Genomic DNA, 16,590 nt, shown 5'->3' on the forward strand with positions numbered 1-16,590 from the left:
TGCACATGAGATTCATTTCTAAAAAAAAAAAGGGGGGGGGGGGAAATGCTTACACCTCGGCCCATTCTTTTACAGAACCCTAAACACTGCACTTTTTTGTGTGTACATACCTGTTTTATATCTACTGTTCCCTAATAATAAGCAAGTCCGGTATTTCAAATACGCATGCGCACAATGATATGGGTCACAGGTTATTGGAGATAATCAAATGTTCATTGAACGCGCATGACCGCACAAGGAGACAGTCGCATGACGCTTGCGCTTTAATTATGAGCAGAATGGGCGTTTGCGTAACATCACGATTACAAGACGCTTCCGTTTTATAACGAATGACCTTTGACCTAGACTTTATTGAGATACTGAACTGGCTTATCCTTGTAGGAACAAATTGAGGGGCTCCATGTGGAGAAAAACTAATAGTCAAAGGATGATGAAAAGTGTATTGTTGGAAGAAAAATACACTTTTTTGCGGTCTCGGTGTGTCAGAATAGTGTTATCTTTATACATGTAAAGGTACCACAAAGGAGGCATGTTATCGTAATTTCTTCGCACGGGAGACATCGGTCATTAGGGAGACATTTTCATGTCTCCCTAATGTCACAGCCCCCCTTTAGAGGCACAATTTCACTGTCGCAATTAGGTTATATTTTTTGCTCGTGGTCTAATTAGTAAACATACCAAAATTCGTGAAAAAAGGACGAGGGAATATTGGGTTAGGGCACATTTATGTTTGACAAAATTTGTGCAAAAGTCTATGGGGATGTCTCCCAAATGTCCAATCCAGGGTAATTATTTATTATATCTACAAGTATCTCACTGACTGACTCACTGACTGACTAACTCCCCGACTGTCAAGAGTGAGCCGGAAAGTGGTGTTGTAAAGTGTAATTAGCCAAACAAATCAAAAGCCATTTTTGTGGTGGTGCCCAGGCCACGAGCATGCCGCATGCGATCTTAAAGACGAGGCGCGCATCCATTTTGGTAGTTCTATTGGTCGAAGGAGCCCAGAGTTTGTGAATATTATCTGAGAGCGACTCCCGCGAGCCTGGCGCCATCGCAGAAAATGGCTGTCATCAAATTTGTCGATAGGATTACCCCATAACACCAATGTATGGTCCATTGTCTGAACTTGATGCATGAAAAGACTTCCAGTGAATAGTCATTCTGAAAAAATCAAACAGAATTTTGTGCGCTCTGTGAACAGCTTCACTAGGCTTGCCTTGTCTTGTTCTTGAACAGTTATAACACTATAAATATAAAAGAGTCGTATCCAAAGGGAAAAAAAAGCATGTACTCTGTCTACTACTTTAACAAGGGACACATTTCCAGGAAGTCTGACGGATTCTCAAAACGTGATCATCCCAGGTCTCCAACCAGATAAGTGCGTTTAATTTTGAAGTGACGAGTGTTCACAACTCTCGCATTGCACTGGCAGTTTTCTCCCATAACATCAACAGGACGTGGGGCTGCTCCCCAAGGGTCTGCTGTAATTAACACTCGAGACTTGGCAGACGAGCACATCAGACTGACGAGCTGGGCTTGTGTCTCATTCAGTATGAAAAAGTCAACCTGCTGTTTGGCATATCAATCCGGTTCGTAAGTGTGAATGTCATTTCGACTTAAACCGCGCCCACGGCACATGGAGTAGCATTGCAAATGTTCAGCCAATGGGCGTTAGTAATCAGTGGTGTATGCGTGTGTATGACGCCGGATAAGCCACTTCCGCAGATTGCCGTCACCGAGTATAGATTGTTATTTAAATTCAGTGACAAAGACATTAAAAAAAGCTGCTTACTCTTAAAATGAAAATAATGTGGTATTTGTGAAACACTTTACACCAGCTTTGAAGTGCTCCACAATTATTACCCCTTTAGTCAGGCCATGAGACCAGTTTTCTGCAGCAGCTCAAGATCAGCGCAATCTTGTCTCCACCCCAACAGCTACAGTAACCATTTATAATCCCGGGTGGTAAGAGGTAACATAGTAAAGTGTCTTGCCCAAGAACACAACCACCATGTTGCCATCACGTAAGACAGAACCTTGGGACTGCGTTCCTCCATATATGTTACTCATTCCTTAACAGAGGAGAAAAGATCTGTCCTCAATGAGGGCGCTCTGTGCAAGGGATCTATTGTGATGGAATCACATACATGTACATGCATTTGGGGTCAAGCTAAAGATTGTTAGAAGATGAAAGTACCTTGTATTAAGTTGATTGGAACCTCCCAAAAAACTGCCTCTTGGGAGTGTAACCAGAGACTTGATGAGAGTGGTACGTTACCTGGGGGGACTGGTTAATAAATAATTACCCAAGTGATCATCGATTAGAAACTGGATGTGGATGTTGCACAAACGATTGAATGAGATAATGAGAGAGCTCATAAAAGATTTGAATCATCTATCTGTGGGGAACCTAATAGTTTGCAAGAGTGACCTGGACTGATAATTTAAATTTTGACTAGAAATTTTAAAGAAGCTGGTTGAAACTGAAAAAATGCTTGATCAAATGCTGAATAAGTTAGTCCTGAAAATGTCACACTGTTCCAGATAACTATCTTGGTTACAGTAAGGAACCCTTGGGAGATGTCTGATACCATCCGTTTCATCATCCGCCTTTTCACACTACTGTCTTGCCCACCCATGTAGAAATAAGCAGAACCGGGTGCGATTTAACACAGGTTGGCAAGGCCTACAGTTGAGGCATGGATTTTGGATTTTTCTACCCAAGTTGAGCCTCTTAACCCTGGTCCTGACCAAGGATGGACTGTACCCATGTAGAGCACGAGACCCAAGTAGAAGTCATGTTGGATTCTCGCTAGTGTGCAAGGGTTCCTGAAATCTCAGGATTCGACACAGGTCCACACAGAGTCTGGATAATGGAAAGAGCCTTTCTTATTTTCCCAAGACACAAATTTGACTGTTATTACCATGTACCAATTTCTGAGAAACTGACAGATGTATGGTGGGCATTTGACAGGCTAGTAGAAAGGGTTCAAATTCTGGCTAAACACTCTGTGTTTTTTATCAGATGAACCCGAAGCAATGCAGACACAATTCTCTAGCTCGCAGTCTATTGAGGAAGACCATATGCAGACTAAAGCCCTTCAAATTTACGCTTTAGCGAGCGGTTTCGAAATCAGATTCATCTCCATTAAAGGGAATGTACATCATTGGCTTATACTTTAATTTTCAGAAATGAACTATTTGAGGGGTTAGTATAATAGATCAAATTATTGTTACACTGACATGTTTGAAGTTTTGTTTTCGAAAATGCTGGAAAAACCAAGAAAAACAAAAATTTTCAAGTAGTCTGGTTCCCTGACTCCACTGAAGATGAAATGGATCAATTTACAGATGCCGTAAAAAATTGTACGCTAAGGGAACCAGTCTAGCTGACCTGCACCCATTCATGACATAAAACCAATTAGCAAACAAAATTGGACTGAAAAAATGGTAAATTTGGAGCAGTAGTAAAAAATAGTTAGGTTTTTCCTACGGTGGTCGGCCGACCACCGTTGGAAATGTAAACCAAAATACAAATTTCTTGAAAATGACTTCACACCAGCTGCCATAATTTTACAGGATGCTTTAGACTGTCATTTACCAACATCCTGTAAGGTATTTCATAAAAACTTGGTCATTATATTTTTCGATGTTTGCAAATGTTGTATTTTCCCTTTAAAAATGTCAATCAATGTCCCGGAGGCTCATGCACGAAGCTAACCCACAAAACCCCAAATCCTTCCTGACTACAGCACGGGCGGTGGATACATCTCAATTTGGAATCTTGCCAAAACGTTGGTTGGACACTTCACTGAAGTTGGGTCTGGCTAGATCCCAAATTGGAATGCTAACCACAATGTGGGCAAAGTGAAATTGATCTTTTTTTAGTAGCAGTATATTTAAACCTTCATGACTAATTAGCACCATAGTGTCCTTACACAGTGCATTGGCCAATATTGGGCAACAACAAAACTTAACATCTACCTATCCTATTAATATCTGCATTGATATTCGGACTAAAGTTTCGTGGAAAAAAATTAGGTCATTTTGACACACCCAACAGTCATCAAGTATTTTTTAATAACCCTCTGTGTTTGCTTATTTTGTTCTGGTTTATATCTAAAACTATGGTTTTGTGTTTGGAGCTGGTATAATAAAAACAAACGTCACAAATACCATTTCATTTTCAATCTACTAATGAGTTTACCTGACAGGTAAATCCCAACACAATCTAAGCAAGAAGAGTCCTGTTGTTTCATCACAATCTCAAAATCAGCACTCCCCATAAACTTGTCGCTTACATGTGCTACAACGTTATAGTCTTTCAGTGGTCCACATTTCACAGAATGAAATACATGATTTCTCTAAACTAGGGCTGTCCCTAATATATCAAATACTTGAAAAGTCGATCATCAACTGAATATTCGTATAGCTTTGAATATTTGGGGAAAAAAAACCCAAAACACGTACATACACACACAACTGTGATCTGTGATGTTGTTTTATCATAGAGTTGCAGCGTTTTACTGTCAGGAGCCACTTATTTTCTTCGACTGTATCTTTTTTGTCGACGGCGGTTCATTGTTCATATCCTTTGACCAGGTTAAAGCCATTTTACAGTCATAAAATACTTAGTGCAAAACACTCCGGCGCCCAATATGGATTGCCGCAGGCAAATTTGAACTGACGCGCTCCGTGTGCAACTATTGACCGGCACGGCAGGCAGTTGCAGCTGGCAGTTTCGAATATCTGAATATTCGGTCAAATGCAGTTTCGAGTAATTGAATACTAAATTACCCGAAAATGGACAGCCCTACTTTGAACCCTAAACACATTACACCACTTTTGTAGAACTTTGAAAATGTGCGAGAAGAACAAAAATCATTCCGACAAACTTACTCCCAATTTGAAGACCGTGTGATTGGCATTATTAAAGCAACTGGTCTCTTGCCAACCTCAAACCTAAGTTATCCTCTACGGTTCCCTGACACCACTACAGAACCATTTCCAAATACTGGAGTCCAACACACAACAGACGATGAAATAGAATATACTGCCTGTGAAAAGTCACATTAAATTCTTCTCAAAATCAGCTGGTATTCCCAAATGTGACCGCAGGATGTGACCGACAAGAATAAGTTTTGCAGGTAAGCTTATGATATATTTAATCTCTCAATTGAAGAATGGGTTTCCCAAAGAATCAGTGGTGAGAAATGTCCCACAATATTTTGGACTGTATGCTCTGTCTGTCCTCAGGAAAATGTTGCACTGTAGTGTTGTGTTTTTTTTTTTGGGGGGGGGCGGGGGAGGGTGCCATTGTTCATGGCTTTGGTGGTGATTTTGATAGGAGGGGTTAATTGTGTTGAACTGGTCAAGGGTGACTGGGGTTGTAGTCTTCAAATCAAAAAAAATGGCTGACTCTGTTGGCCTCTTACAGTGATCTGAAAATTCTATCAGTTGATGTCTTTATCCAAGTTACAAGTTACAACACATGGTTTCGTTAGCGGAAACAAAAATTCCCAAACATCAGCATTCGAATTAACACCTGCCACTGCACCTGGGTCCAATTGCATGGGATTTCCTTTTATTATTATCTACGCAAAGACCATTTAATCGGCTAATCCCATGTCTGGTATCACATTAACACCTGAGAAAAAAATTAAAAGGACCTTTTTTTCGGGTGAACTCAACTGCAATATGATCTCTCTCTCAGTCCGCAAATTAAATCATTGTGTAAAAACTTCACACTCGACTCAGCTCGTCTGTCAATGAAACACAGTCGGCCTTCAGGCGAAGAGGCGACAACTTCTAATCCCCGTTAATCACGACCAACTGGAGTTCTGTCACCTGGCACCTTTGGCTAGCCTTCTCTCATTTAGCGCCCGAGCCATGAATGACCTAGTTTGTTAGCCCTGGGGTGCAATATTTTTGGCACCTCACTTTTTTTAGAGAGAGACAACATTAACAGGCAGCAAACTCCCAAAGGTGTCGACTATTTTGTTCCGGATCAATTTGCAAAGAGGGGAAGTTGGGGATCTTAGGGGATCCAGCTTCAGCATGTGCTAATCTAATTGACACCCAAGTCCTGCCCTTGCTTATGTTGGGATCTTGGGAAAGGGGGGGGGGGGGGGACTAGATGGGTAGAGATATGGGGGGTGGTTAATAACAGGTAGAGGTAAAGTGAAACCGTTTTTGGCACGTGACTTTAGTTCCCAAAGCGTGCTAATCTAATTGACACCCAAATCCTGCCCTTGCCTTTGTCGAGATCCTAGGAATGGTTTTTAAACTTGGGGGCGGGGTGGGACTAGATTGGCAGAGATTGTGGGTAGTTGATGACAGGTGATGGTTGACTAAAACAGTTTGTGGCACTTGGCTTTGCTTTTCTCCGCGTGCTGATCCAATTGACACAAATCCTGCCCTAGCTATTGTTGGGATCCTAGGAATGGTTTTCAAACTTTGGGGCAGGGGTGGGACTAGCTGGGCAGAGATTGGGGGTAGTTGATGACAGGTGATGGTTGACTAAAACAGTTTGTGGCACTTGGCTTTGCTTTTCTCCGTGTGCTGATCTAATTGACACCAAATCCTGCCCTAGCTATTGTTGGGATCCTAGGAATGGTTTTTAAACTTTGGGGCAGGCGTGGGACTAGCTGGGCAGAGATTGGGGGTAGTTGATGACAGGTGATGGTTGACTAAAACAGTTTGTGGCACTTGGCTTTGCTTTTCTCCGCGTGCTGATCCAATTGACACCAAATCCTGCCCTAGCTATTGTTGGGATCCTAGGAATGGTTTTCAAACTTTGGGGCAGGGGTGGGACTAGCTGGGCAGAGATAGGGGGTAGTTGATGACAGGTGATGGTTGACTAAAACAGTTTGTGGCACTTGGCTTTGCTTTTCTCCGCGTGCTGATCTAATTGACACCAAATCCTGCCCTAGCTATTGTTGGCCGGGATCCTAGGAATGGTTTTCAAACTTTGGGGCAGGGGTGGGACTAGGTAGGCAGAGATGGGGGGTAGTTGGTGACAGATGGGGGGCTTGACTAAAGCAGTTTGTGGCACTTGGCTTTTAATACTTTTCTCCATGTGCTGATCTAATTGACACCAAATCCTGCCCTTGCTTTTGTTGGGATCATAGAAATGGTTGTATGTTTTACTTAGGTGGGGGGAGGGGGGGGGGAGGGACTTGATAGAAAGAGGTATGGGGGGGGGGGTTGGTTGGTCAACTATTTTTGGCACTTGGCTTTAGTTTTCACCACTTACTAATCTAATTGACACCCAATCCTGCCCTTGCTTGTGTTGAGATCCTAGGACTGGTTTTTAAATTGGAGGGGGGGGGGGGGGGAGAAGGGACTACATGAGCAGAGATATGGAGAGGGGTGGTTGACAGCTGGGGTTGACTTAAACAGTTTGTGGCATGTGGCTTTAAGTTTCAACGGTGGTTTCAGTGAGTGAATCAGTTTAGCCAGGATGTAGCAAGTGTTGGACAGGAAGTAAAGGCTCAGTTTCATCGACACAGGGCCATGTCCATCAAGAGGTTGCTGACCCTTGTGCATTCAGAAGCCACAAAAAACTCACCCAAATGGCTGACTTTTTCATCTACAATTGTGACTTTGATTGAAGTAACATAAGGTGATGTGGTTATCAATTCAGATTACCAATAAACAAATGCGAGTGACGCACGCACGTCCGTGGGACACCAAACATTAAACGTCACAGTCAATATCCTGCGTATTATTGTCCTGCAGTTACACACATGGCTTGTTCACATGCAATACCATACAAAACAGTAGCCTCTAATAAACTACTTATGCGTGCACACCGACAAATCTGACTAAAATTGTTTTGTATGCTAATGTTGACTTTTTTTCAAGATGTCGGCTTTTTGCAAAAAAAAATGTCTTCTCTGTGGTAACCTTTTGTGATCATGCTGTACTGCATTGTTAGTCACTGCTACTATATGCTCTTATGCAAGCAAATGGCACATTTATGGGGGATTTTCAAATTGGCTTTGTTTCCAACTTTGACTCTAGGAGATTTAAGGCCCCTTACTTGGTGGGCTTAGGTTCAATGTGGGTTCATGATTTTGTCCAGGAACATAAAAGCATATAATATAAAGCTGAAGTTTGGAGTATTTCCATATGACAATAAAACTAACCCCCTAGGCCCTTTTGGCTAGGAACCATCCTCAATCCTATATCCTCCAATTGCCACCATGTAAACAAATTTGATTCAACCTCAATCCTCCAAAATCATCCATTATTTCTTGAATCTGTTCAGTGGAGGGGTGACCTTTGCCTCAATCCTTCAAAATCCTCCAACAATCACAGTGCATGGGCTGAGGCAGTGCCGATGACATTCAGAAGCAATGCGGATGATATCAAGCCTAATGCTGGCTTCAAGTATGCATGGCTGAACATAAACAATGCTGGACACAGGCTTCTAACGCGACACAATGCATCCTCCCAAATCAACCCACGCTTTTATGACAGTCAGCCTCAACCCTTCAAAATCCTCCAAAATCGCCTAGCGGATTTTGGAGGATAGAGGACAGTTAGGATTAAAGGCTTCCATGTGATTTTGAAACTAGATAAGAAGCCAAAGCTTGAGATGAAGCCAGGATTTCAAAAACTCTCTATGTTCTCACCTCATCTCGCTCAGTGAGGTCGTGGGTCATGTGCAGGTCAAAGGCCATGACCTTCTGGGTGTCACCAAGCGAGGGCAGCCTCATCACAGCCACATCCTCAGTGAGTGGGATGACTTGTTGCCAAGCACCAGGGGTTGCCTGCAGGCTACCGGCAATTGCCTCAAGAGCCTCTGAAGACTTGCACCATTCTGTTGGGAGCCAGTGAAACAGTGGGACAAATGTCAAAGCGAGACACAGGTGATAACTAAACTGATGTTGTGAATTTGGTGTTAAAAAAAAGGTTCAACAAGTCAGATAGACAGCCTTTGGGAAAAAAAGGGAGGGTCAGTTTTGTATTCTGGAAGCATGAAGTTACACTGGCATTGAACAGTATTCTCAAATCTTCCATAGACAAAATATACAATATGTCCAATGTCTAATGTGTTTCTGTCGGGTCAGTGACAAGAACTGGAAAAGGATCAATAACTACTGAAACAAAGCTGAGGGGCTTTTCCAAATTGCGGTATTGCCCCCATCTGGATTGAGAACAATTTAGAAGCTTTCAATGCCAAATTTTTATTTTTTCTTTATAAACATCAAAATTGTTGTCACATAAAGATAGCATTTGATGTTTCAAACAGAATGAAGCCAACAATTCGGAAAAAAAGCTCCTAGCTAGCATGTCCTACCATTGGAGCAAATATCTTCAACTTGTGGCAGCTGATTCAGTAGCAAGGCTAGCTTAGACCAAAGCATCTGGGTGTTCTGAGTGAAAAACAACAAAACATGAAAATTATTTTTATCTACTTCAGGTCATGAAACCAGTAATGGTTTAAATAATGCCCACGGCACTGTAGCATACAAGAATGAAGAAACATGTGGACAGAAAGCACTGAAAAATTGTAAACATCCGCAAAATATTCTGGTTATTTACATAAAAACAAAAAAAATCCAATAGGGACTCAAAAATCAATCCATAATGTCAAGCTGGATGGGATTCGAAAGTTGTACATTTTTTTTGGGGGGGGGGCGCCCTAAATACATGCGTGAAGTTTGGGGAAACAAGTTATTCGTCCGCCAAGCCATAGAACAACTTCTATGATGTGTCTTGCATTCCCCAAGCCTCCTGCCCCACCCCCGCCTCCCCCTTCACCCCCAGGCTTCCACTTGACTGAATCCATCATTCTGTGAGACGTACCTCCGCAGTTGTTGTGATGACATCACTGTTTCCCCTCAGCCAATCAGTGATGAGCTTGACCGTGCCCAGGAGTCGTTCCTCGTTCAGGACCTTAATCTGAAGGTCCAGCGGGTAGGGCTTGCTGTCTGCGTCTTCTCTCGAGGCGTCTGATTGGCCGGTGGTCTCAACACCTAGAGTCAATAATTTAATGAATTCCAACCAATCAACAGAGGTGTTTTTATTGGACATTGATAATAACATGTATACTCATGGAATGCATATATTTCTTATATCATTGCCACCTATTATGTACTGCATCCTTATTACCCATGCTCAATGGGCAGTGAAAACATTTCCCAAATTCATAAGATGGAATTTTGCGTCAGGGTGATGTAAATCAAATTAGGTTTTGCCCTTCACCTACGTATAAACACTGTATACTCAGTGTGTTACCTCCCGAGTGAAAGTTGGAAAAAATCACTCGGGTGGTTGTAGCACTCGGGTGGTTGTAGCACACTGAGTACACAGTGTTTATATGTCGGTGAAGGGCAAAACCCAATTTGATTTCCCATATTATAATGCTAAGAAAAAGTGGTCCACACTGTGCTTTTCTCATCACCTGTTTTCTCCTCCGTCTTAACAGCATCCCCCGCCGATTCCCCTCCTCCCGCCCCTGCATCTTTGACAGACTCTGCCTTCTCCTTGACGTAGGCATCAAAGCTTGGCGCCAGGCGGATGCTTCGCTTGAGGAACCCAGTCGGGCTCGGGGCCAGGAGACGGGAGGACATGTCCCGCAGGTTCTGGGCCAGGGAGACTGGGCTTGTGGTCGACCACTCCTTGACTAGAAAAATAGAAGAGTCGTCAAAGTTTTAGATTGAAGAGTGGTTTTCTTTTTATGACAGTCACCCATCACAAGGCCCTATTTAATACCATCCCCAGTCTTCTGCACTTCACATCCCTTCAAGTTTTGCAAAACCACTTTTGTCATTTAACACACACACTTCAAATTCCTTGGAGGTAATCTTCTGTGGAGTATGGATAACACTTCAAATCCTTGCACAATGATTTTGTGTGGTTAAGCCTCATCAGGGCAAGCAGGCAGATTTGATAAGATTTGAAACTTTACTTTTGAGAAGAAGTGTGGTTCTGAAAGAACCGGTTTGTTGTGAAACTTGGTTCTAACATTTACAACATTTCCAGTGCGTTTTAGCTTCTACCTTTGTCTGCTTGGGTCGGAGGCTCCTTCTCACTCAATGCCTTTTCGGTGTCCCCTTTCTTCTCTTTGTCTTTCTCTGCATTAGGAAAACAACAGTGTTGTAGTTGAGCAGCTTGTGATGGATCACAAATGTTCACAAGTTCAATCACAAGTCACCCAGTCCCATCTCAATTCACAAGACATCCCAATGAGCTGTGACATGGGCATTCCTTGTTTATTGTTCATCCCCTGTAACTTGTGACTGGACTTGTGAATTGACTATTAATTTTCTTGTGGCCGGGCTTGTGATGTACCTTTGATCAACAATCCATCACAAGGACTACAAGACTAGAAAACAATTGACTTCCAGTTACTCTGATCGCAATGTTATCCTTGTTACTGTTCATTCCTGTTACTTGACTTGTGATTTACTTGTGACTGGACTTGTGATTTGTTTGAGAATTGGCTTGTGATTTACTTGTGACTGGACTTGTGAATCGACTTGTGATTTGCTTGTGAATTGACTTGTGAGTGGACTTGTGATTTACTTATGACTGGACTTGTGATTTACTTGTGACTGGACTTGTGAATTGACTTGTGATTTACTTGTGAATTGACTTGTGATTAACTTGTGACTGGACTTGTGATTTACCTGTGAATGGACTTGTGATTTACTTGTGACTGGACTTGTGACTGGACTTGTGATTTACTTGTGACTGGACTTGCGAATTGACTTGTGATTGGACTTGTGGATTTACTTATGACTAGACTTGTGATTTACTTATGACTGGACTTGTGATTTACATGTGACTGGACTTGTGAATTGACTTGTGAATTGACTTGTGACTGGACTTGTGATTTACCTGTGACTGGACTTGTGACTGGACTTGTGTTTTACTTGTGACTGGACTTGCGAATTGACTTGTGATTGGACTTGTGATTTACTTGTGACTGGAGTTGTGACTGGACTTGTGATTTACTTGTGACTGGACTTGCGAATGGACTTGTGATCAACTTGTGACTGGACTTGTGATTTACTCGTGACTGGACTTGTGATGTTCTTGTGATCCATTGCAGGCATCTCAACAACACTAGAAAACAATAAAACTGTCTTTTATTTTAAGCTTGTGATTATCTTGCGATTGACCAGTAATTGACTTAACTGGACTTGATTGACTAGTAATTGACCTGATTACATCTCTGACCTGGGGTCTGTTCCTCCTCTTGATCCTGGCTGTCCATGAGGTAGTCGCTGTCCGACAGGGCCAGAAGCCCGCCCTCGCTTGACCCCTCCCCATCCGACGAGCTGAAGTCCGACCCTCCGCTGGCGCTCAGGGCGCCCTCGCTCAGGTCTGAATCCTCGCTCTCGGGCCGGCCCTCTTGTAGAGGGCGCCGTCTGCGTCGGAGCCTATTCAAGGGCTTACGACGCTTGTCCTGTAAGAGACAATATTTGTATAAAAAAAAAGAAAGCTGTTACTTGTACATATTAGAAATCAATTTGGATGATTCTTGGATTAAATTTTAATATAGTGTAAACTGACACCAATCTGGAAATCCAAAGAAATAACCACAAGCACAAAAATGGAGCTCTACAGAGTACTCATCTTAGCACTTGCAACATATGGCTCTGAGTCTTGGACCCTGAAGAAAAAAGACGAACACAGACTACTGGTTTTCGAAATGTCATGCCTGAGAAGAATCATGGGCGTTTCCAGAAGGGACAAGATAAGAAATACTAACATAAGATTTGAGGCTTTGCATGGTGGGGTATCGGTATGGTTTCGGTTTTGCGGTAACACCATGTGGTAATAACTACTGCTTAGAAGATATTAGTTCTGAGAAGAACTTGTCCTGCTTATTATCAACTTGCTAAGTAGTTTTTTTTGTTCTGTTTAGAACAGTCCTGCTGTAAGTTCTAAAAGAACTTGTCTTTGGTCTCAACGTTTCGACTAGCCTGCTCTAGTCATCGTCAGGAGACTGAAGAAAGTTGGAGATGCTACTCCTTAAGTAGGGTTTGTTAGGATTAGGAGTGCTTGCTGGGCATGCCCTGCTCGCTCGGGTGTGTCAGTTGGTTGTGAGCCATGGGCATTGTGTTGAGGGATGCCCGCTGAGCGTCCTGCTCGCTCGACTGTGTCAGTTGGCTGTGAGCCTTGGGCATTGTGTTGAGGGATGCCCGCTGAGCGTCCTGCTCGCTCAGGTGTGTCAGTTGGCTGTGAGCCACGGGTGTTGCAACTTGGAATAACTGAATGCCATATGTGGCTTATGAAGTAGCCGATTTCTTGTGGGACAGTGTCATGTTTGTGGATCTCAATAGCTTCTCTGATACGACGGGTGTACCAGTGTTTCTCTGGGGCTATGATTTCCGCTTGTTCCCAATCAACTGTTCTAAACAGAACAAAAAAAAAACTACTTGGCAAGTTGATAATAAGCAGGACAAGTTCTTCTCAGAACTAATATCTTCTAAGCAGTAGTTATTACCACATGGTGTTACCGCAAAACCGAAACGATACAAATACTAACATCAGAGAAAAAACCAACTCTCAGACCACCATAGTAGACAAGATCCAAGCCAAACAACTGTCCTACTTTGGACATATCATCAGGTTGACAAATGACAGATACCCTAAGCTAGCAGTTGAGGGAAGGATCCAAGGTCATCGACCCAGAGGTAGACCCCCTAACGATGGCTAGACAACATCAAATCAAGCTGCCAAGAAATTGGGATTCCAACGGTATGTGCAGCGAGACGTCTGGTTGGAAACAGAAGGGAATGGTCCTCCATAGTGAAGCGGCTGCTAGCTCCAAGGATTCTTACAGAAGCCAAGGGAGGACAGCATTAAGTCAAGTAAGTCAAGTATTACTATAGCCCTTATAGTCAATTACTCTTGTGTTGGTTCGAGTGAAGACAGTTGTAACTATGGTTAGCTATACTTCTTGTTCAAACTTGCTCCAAACTGACCTTGTGTGGGGGATGCTTGACTGTGCCATCGCTGCAGGTCCCTGAGCTCTCGACCTCTTGACTATGGGTGGGAGTCAGGGTACCAGCCAGGCTGCGTTGCTCATTACCTGACTCATCTGTCTGACTACTGCTCTCATCTGAATTGGGGACAGGAAGATAGAAAGACAGATATGATGATAAGTGTCCTATTCACTGGAGCTGCTTCGTACAGAAATTTGCTAAGCACTGAAAATAATTGCTTAACAAAACTATTGCTGATGTCCCCTAACGTGGCGTGGCCCCTAACACGGGGCACTTTGATTTTTCGCCTCTAGTACCTTGCTAGAGCAAAAATGTTACCTAAAATTTCACAATAAGTGAATTTCTTAATTTTTGGTGTTCACATTTTTGATGTGGTCTGTTGGTTAAAGAATTGACAGAGATAGATTGCGCTTTGACAAAATCCCTCCTCACGGGTTCCCGCTCATCACTGGTTTCCCTCACCTGAGCTGTCATCCTCGTCGTCACCAATTTGTCTCGGGTGCTGGGCCTCGTAGAGGGCGCTCTGCAGTCGCTCGTTGACGTGCGTCAGGAGATGAGTGAACATGGCCAGCATGAAGGCAATGGCGGCCGAGACCCACTTACGATCTGTGGGAGGATGCAGTGTTGTTATCAACTCAATCACAAGACAAATGGCTGGTCAATCATAAGTTGATCACAGATTAATCACAAGGCAAATGGCTAGTCAATCATAAGTTGATCACAAGTTAATCACAAGACAAATGGCTATTCAATCATAAGTTGATCACAAGACACAAGTTAATCACAAGACAAATGGCTAGTCAATCATAAGTTGATCACAGGTTAATCACAAGACAAATGGCAATTCAATCATAAGTTGATCACAAGTTAATCACAAGACAAATGGCTAGTCAATCATAAGTTGATCACAGGTTAATCACAAGACAAATGGCAATTCAATCTTAAGTTGATCACAAGTTAATCACAAGACAAATGGCTAGTCAATCATAAGTTGATCACAAGTTAATCACAAGACAAATGGCTAGTCAATCATAAGTTGATCTGAAGTCAATCACAAGACAAATGGCTAGTCAATCATAAGTTGATCACAAGTTAATCACAAGACAAATGGCTAGTCAATCATAAGTTGATCACAAGTTAATCACAAGACAAATGGCTAGTCAATCATAAGTTGATCACAGGTTAATCACAAGACATATGGCAATTCAATCATAAGTTGATCACAAGTTAATCACAAGACAAATGGCTAGTCAATCATAAGTTGATCACAAGTTAATCACAAGACAAATGGCAATTAAATCATAAGTTGATCACAAGTTAATCACAAGACAAATGGCTAGTCAATCATAAGTTGATCACAACTTAATCACAAGACAAATGGCTAGTCAATCTTAAGTTGATCACAAGTTAATCACAAGACAAATGGCTAGTCAATCATAAGTTGATCACAAGTTAATCACAAGACAAATGGCTGGTCAATCATAAGTTGATCACAAGTTAATCACAAGACAAATGGCTAGTCAATCATAAGTTGATCACAAGTTAATCACAAGACAAATGGCTAGTCAATCATAAGTTGATCTGAAGTCAATCACAAGACAAATGGCTAGTCAATCATAAGTTGATCACAAGTTAATCACAAGACAAATGGCTAGTCAATCATAAGTTGATCACAGGTTAATCACAAGACAAATGGTTAGTATATCGCGAGTCAACCGTAATCCAATTGCAAGTCCATTGCATTTCCATCACAAGTCCATCACAGGTCAATCACAAGAAAAATTAAAAGTCAATCACAAGTCAATCACAAGTCACATTACAAGCCAAATCACATGACAAATAACCAGGCAAGTCTGTCAAAAGATAATTGCTGGTTAATCAAAAGTTAGTCCATCACAAATCAAGTCGGTAACAAGTCAATTATTTATCAATGATCAGTCAATCTCAAGACAAATGACCAGTCAATCAAAAGTCAATCACAAGCCAACAACACGTCAAATCACAAGTCAATCACTAGTCCAGCATATTTTATGGTACAGATGTATGCTAATGCTTGTGCGTGCATGGTGATTTCTAGTGTTGCATCTCTATTTTAAGCACTCTCTGCTTCTGATGTTAGTGTTGTATCAGCTCCAAGAAAGGGTTTGTGGCTCTGTCTGCAAAGGATCTGTGAGCTTTGCACTGCCATAAAATTGGGATCAGAACTGATTATATTTTCCTACCTGTTTTCTTCAGTTTGTAAATTGTCATCATGGTCATGCTGAACAGCTTGAAGACCATATCATCAGACATGGTGGTGGACTCCCTGGGGGTGTCGGCCCCCCTGGGTAAGGGGTTAGCCCCCCTGGGTCGGGGGGCGCCCCGCTGGGTCAGGGTGTGGTACATGCACAGGCTGAAGTCGTGGACGACGTTCTGGCAGAGGCTGGCAAGCTGTTCCTGGGAGGGCCAGGCGCCGGGCTGCAGCAGCTCCTGGAGGTAGAGGAACTTGATCAGGAAATGCTTCAGGTCCCTTGGTCTGCCAAGAAAAAATATCATGATAATTAAAAGCCCCAATGCTAATAGACCAAAGAATTCAGCTCCACCACTGCACTCACGGGCAACCACACACACAACTCTA

General features: G+C 42.5%; 1 protein-coding gene across 1 annotated transcript in view; it reads right to left on the reverse strand.

Annotated features, from left to right (window-relative positions):
* Nucleotides 1-16,590, reverse strand: part of LOC119740595 (protein SMG5-like) — a 59,838-nt gene that overhangs the window by 35,048 nt on the left and 8,200 nt on the right. Inside the window, exons 8-16 of the mRNA XM_038215947.1 lie at nt 16,196-16,488; nt 14,436-14,579; nt 13,953-14,089; nt 12,199-12,427; nt 11,016-11,090; nt 10,418-10,639; nt 9,820-9,989; nt 9,311-9,386; nt 8,643-8,830 (exon numbers count right to left, since the gene is read on the reverse strand). Of these exons, the coding sequence (XP_038071875.1) occupies nt 8,643-8,830; nt 9,311-9,386; nt 9,820-9,989; nt 10,418-10,639; nt 11,016-11,090; nt 12,199-12,427; nt 13,953-14,089; nt 14,436-14,579; nt 16,196-16,488 (1,534 nt within the window). The remainder of the gene's footprint in view (nt 1-8,642; nt 8,831-9,310; nt 9,387-9,819; nt 9,990-10,417; nt 10,640-11,015; nt 11,091-12,198; nt 12,428-13,952; nt 14,090-14,435; nt 14,580-16,195; nt 16,489-16,590) is intronic.

The sequence above is a fragment of the Patiria miniata genome, unplaced genomic scaffold (assembly GCF_015706575.1).
Source record: "Patiria miniata isolate m_02_andy unplaced genomic scaffold, ASM1570657v1 HiC_scaffold_5, whole genome shotgun sequence".
NCBI classification, from domain to species: Eukaryota; Metazoa; Echinodermata; class Asteroidea; order Valvatida; family Asterinidae; genus Patiria; species Patiria miniata.